Source organism: Fulmarus glacialis, unplaced genomic scaffold (genome assembly GCF_000690835.1).
Source record: "Fulmarus glacialis isolate BGI_N327 unplaced genomic scaffold, ASM69083v1 scaffold48595, whole genome shotgun sequence".
Classification (NCBI taxonomy): Eukaryota; Metazoa; Chordata; class Aves; order Procellariiformes; family Procellariidae; genus Fulmarus; species Fulmarus glacialis.
Window position 1 is genome coordinate 18,848 of NW_009213317.1, and position 4,063 is coordinate 22,910.

A 4,063-nucleotide genomic window follows, 5' to 3' on the forward strand; every position below is an offset into this window, starting at 1 on the left:
ACACTCTTGTGGCCATATGCAACAACATCAAAATCAGAGCTGAGAAGGACACAGGATGTCATGTAGGCATCCTGGACTGGCTTCTTTCGCAAAGAAGGCCTTAAGCCAGAAGTTACGAAAGAAGTGAATCAAGCACCAGAGGTGACCTACTGCAGAAACATCATTCCTTGACCCTGGTATTTGGAAAGAGCTTTTACCAAGGGAAATGCTACATTGAAAACAGTGCAAAACAGAGCCAACCAGAGAAGCTAGTGGTTACTTTAGTGTTCAAGAGCCTCCACCTTCCTGCTTCCTCTCTCCTCTCCACTTGCCTCCTCTTTCTATGACACCAGAAGTGCTGCGTATCTTAGGAAAAAGATAAAATACAACCCTATTCATTTATCATTATTTAAATATTGTCTATGCTGGAATGTAAGTTGAAACTCCATCCTCATTCCGTGGCCAGCTTCACGTGATCTTCACAGGTGACTTCTTGTGTGCACAGAGGAGGGTGACGTAGGGAACCCCAATGAACGCCCATCTTTCACTGGGCCAGAACTTTATGACAGGGCCCTGCTCAGGGATCTCAGAGGCAGCATCGAAGTAAGCAAAGCAGACACAGCCCAGGTATGCCGCAAGGCAAATCAAAATGTGCCTGAGAACAGACACCCGCACCCCCACAAAAAAAAAAAAAAAAAAAAAAAAAGAAAAAGAAAAGGAAAAAAAAGAAAAAAATCAGTAACATGACTTCAGTAAAGCAATCAAATATATCGTTATGCTTTAAAATCAGTCTGTCCTTCACCTTCTTCCCTTGATTCCCCTATAGGGTTGCTGTCTGCCCTTTGCATGCAGGCAAAGAATACAGAGAATAAGGAAAACTACAAAACTGTGGCTTATCCTTGGTCTAAACCGGCTGCAGCTTTTTGGCCTCTCTGCACCTGACAGATTTGTGTAGAAATGCTGAGATACGTCATCTTGAGTAAGAGAGCACAATTTCCTCGGTGGTAAAAGAGAAAAGGCATCAAAGCCCTTCACTGCTCCCCCACTTCACCCTCAGTTGTTAACAGTGGAAGTTTAAGCTTTCACAGTCACTGCTTCAGTTGAGCAGTGCTGTGGTATTTTTAGTATCCAGTAGGGCAAGGAATTCAGTTACAATTAGTGAACTTAGCATCTGAAGAATCTGATCAGGCCAAAGAGACTCCTAAATCTGCTACCTTGGATAGCGTAAGACTTGCTAGGGCTTATAATCTTACCAGTAATTCTATCTAGCACTAACCAGAAATAGCCACCAGGCAGCACAGAAGGGTAATGTGGTGAGGATGCATCACATTTGAATCAAACCGTGGAGTTTATACACAACACGTACCATACACAGTGCAAATAGGGGAAGTTAAATGATGACCAGATCTCACAAAATGCTTTGTCACTGATCCAGCAGAAAAGTGCTAGCATCCACCAAAGACCTGAAAAGAGACCCAGTTTGTACACACGCAGGTTTTCGCACCTGAGGAAAAACACAAAGAAGTTGTTATAAAAAAAAACAAGACCTGCTTTGTAATGGTAGCTTGATGCTTTTTGGCTGTATGTATTTTAGGGTAGGATTCACAGTGCCAGGCACACATCCTTAAAATGGCTCCACCATAAATGTCCTTTACAGAGGAACTTTACTTACAGTAAATATGGCTCTGATGCAAGGCAGTGGTGAGGTGACAAAACAAACCTTTTAATCAGTAGCTGTGCTTTGGGTATTGTCTTAAATACCGATGTGCAAATGGCAGGCAAACATCAAAGCATTCCCATATCTAGGGAGGAGTATCTAGGACAACTAATGGTTAGTTACACATGCTATCTGGTAATAACCAGCCACGCAGCAAGTGCTCAGATTTGTTCATATTTGTCACTATATAAAGACTGGTAAAAAAAAGGAACTGGATGAGGTTTTTTTTAATTGGTTAGTTATTTTTTTCCCCCTACAAGTTAGTATTGTCAATGTAACAGTTCCAGAGAACTTCTAAGGTAGGAGCCTCTACCTAGAGGGCCCAGAGAAGCATGCTTTAGTAGATGGCACAGGCATCTACATCTGAGACAGAATTCCTCATGTTGAGTAAGCTGCAGTTCTCTCCCTCCACAAGAAACCTGACTTGTTCATATAGAGGTACACCAGAGAGAAAGAGCACAAAACATTTTCTGTGGTCACATGCAGTGCTGTCTGCAGTTGACCATCACTGAATACAGCAGATGCCAGGATACTTGCATAGCATTACCTTGCTATGCAGTGTTGCAGGTTTACTCAAAAGCTCACAATTTTACTTCCTTGTATGATGCATTGTTCTTTTCCACATCTTGGAACTATCCTAACAACTGTGCAGCTTTGCTCAAAAGAGTAAAATCAGGAAAAAGGAGGCATCAATATAATCTTCAGGTCTCAAAATGCTATTAAAGTCAATAGTTTGCTATCTACCTACACTTGCTATTTTGGGGTTAGGCCTCTTGGTGCCAGTAGATGCAGCTCTATCTATAAAGCAAAGCTACACTGGGACATGACCAGGCCTATGTGGCCAAGGGAAGGCATGGCTCAGCTCCTCTGCCTTCTGCAAGAACAAAGCTATGATATGGGATTTTCCCCCCCGCCTTTTTTGTTCTTGTTGTTGTTAAATTCTTGGTGAATTTCCCAGGGATCCAAGAACCGTTCAGTGCTCTTGGACAATTCTTGCTTCAATGAACTGCTCTTCTCAGGTCACTGATATGACCTCCGAAAGCACTCCCGAACCTACTAATCAGATGACAGAATAATTTGTTTAAAGTGACTTGTTATAGCTACATCTCAAGAGTAAACCAATAAGCCAAATCTCTAGCCAGTATAATAAGGAATACTCAGCCTTCATCAAGGTTACAGGCCACTGTCTCCTCCTTCTACATCCTAGAAGGAAAACAAGTCAATGCCAAGCGCCCCACAATCCATTCCTCTGTCCTGAGGTCTTCAAGAGTGGCTCCTCTAATCCACACTCATCTTCTATGTCTTATACCTCTGCCAAAAAGTTATTGGGAATGTTTCCATGCCTCTTCCTCTCCAGCAGATCACCAGCCAACCTTTCTCTCTGCTCCAACCCCAGTAGACACTGAATCACCAGTCTTCTTCCGCACAATTCATGGACTCATTCACTGTATCTGGAAGGTGAGCAACGCTGGCAAACAGGTTCTTTAAAGCGACACTTCACCTTGTGACACTCAGAACCAATTAAAATGTGTATCCCCGGAGGAGGGAGCTAGAATAGGCAAACATGTCTCTACTGTGTGCACTGCAGTAGTAATTATGGTCCCTGATCTTCTTTATACATGACTGTCCTTGACAACTGACTAACACAGTGCAGCACAGACCAAAAAGCTCTTTGGTCCTTCTGTCTTCCACACAAAATACTTGTCAGTCTGAAACCCATTGTTCTCATTTGATACATTTACAGTGTTCTAGTTTTTCCAATATTTACCGCTAATTGTCTCCATGGCCACACACAGCCTACAAGCCACAGGTTACCCTGCATTCACTGTCAGGGAAGTAGTAATGCCAGCTCTGTCCCGAAGCTAAAATTTGTCACTACGCCCTCCTGTACATGTGAGATGATCTCCAACTACTCAGTTGGAGAAGGACAGGGACAGAGAATGACTGCTGCCTCTCTGTGGTGGAAAAGCAGAACAGCCACTGGTACTGGAGCTTTGCTAAGGGAGCCTAGCTAAGCATTCAGAAAAATTAAAAACTTACACAGAGTGCTCTGTCCAGGAACACTTTTCCGAATGTATTGCAGGAGCAGCAGTATACCTGGCTCTGGTGTATTGCAAGCTAAAGAATTAGTACAGTTTTCCCTGTAAGATTTTTTTTCACTCTCGAGATACTATTTCAGTTGACATTTTAACAGGCATTTGGGATTAAGACACTCCTAAGGCTGGGCAGAAGGCACTTCTAAAGCTACCAACTGCCTAATCTTGTTGACAGAGGATTTTCTCCAGTGTCCTTTGCACAAGTTGGTTTTAGAATCCGGCATTTCTTTTTTAAGCCATGTATAAATAATGTCGCATTCAAAATCATCAC

The 4,063-nt window shown here is 42.8% G+C and overlaps 1 protein-coding gene across 1 annotated transcript; it reads right to left on the reverse strand.

Annotated features, from left to right (window-relative positions):
* Positions 1 to 447: 447 nt before the first annotated feature.
* Positions 448 to 1,483, reverse strand: LOC104077052 (alkaline ceramidase 2-like; the record flags this gene model as incomplete). The annotated part of the gene is made up of 2 exons (XM_009578143.1): positions 448 to 634; positions 1,346 to 1,483. Coding segments are annotated over 2 exons (325 nt in total), but the record flags the coding sequence as incomplete, so codon positions are not given.
* Between the last annotated feature and the right edge of the window lie 2,580 nt (positions 1,484 to 4,063).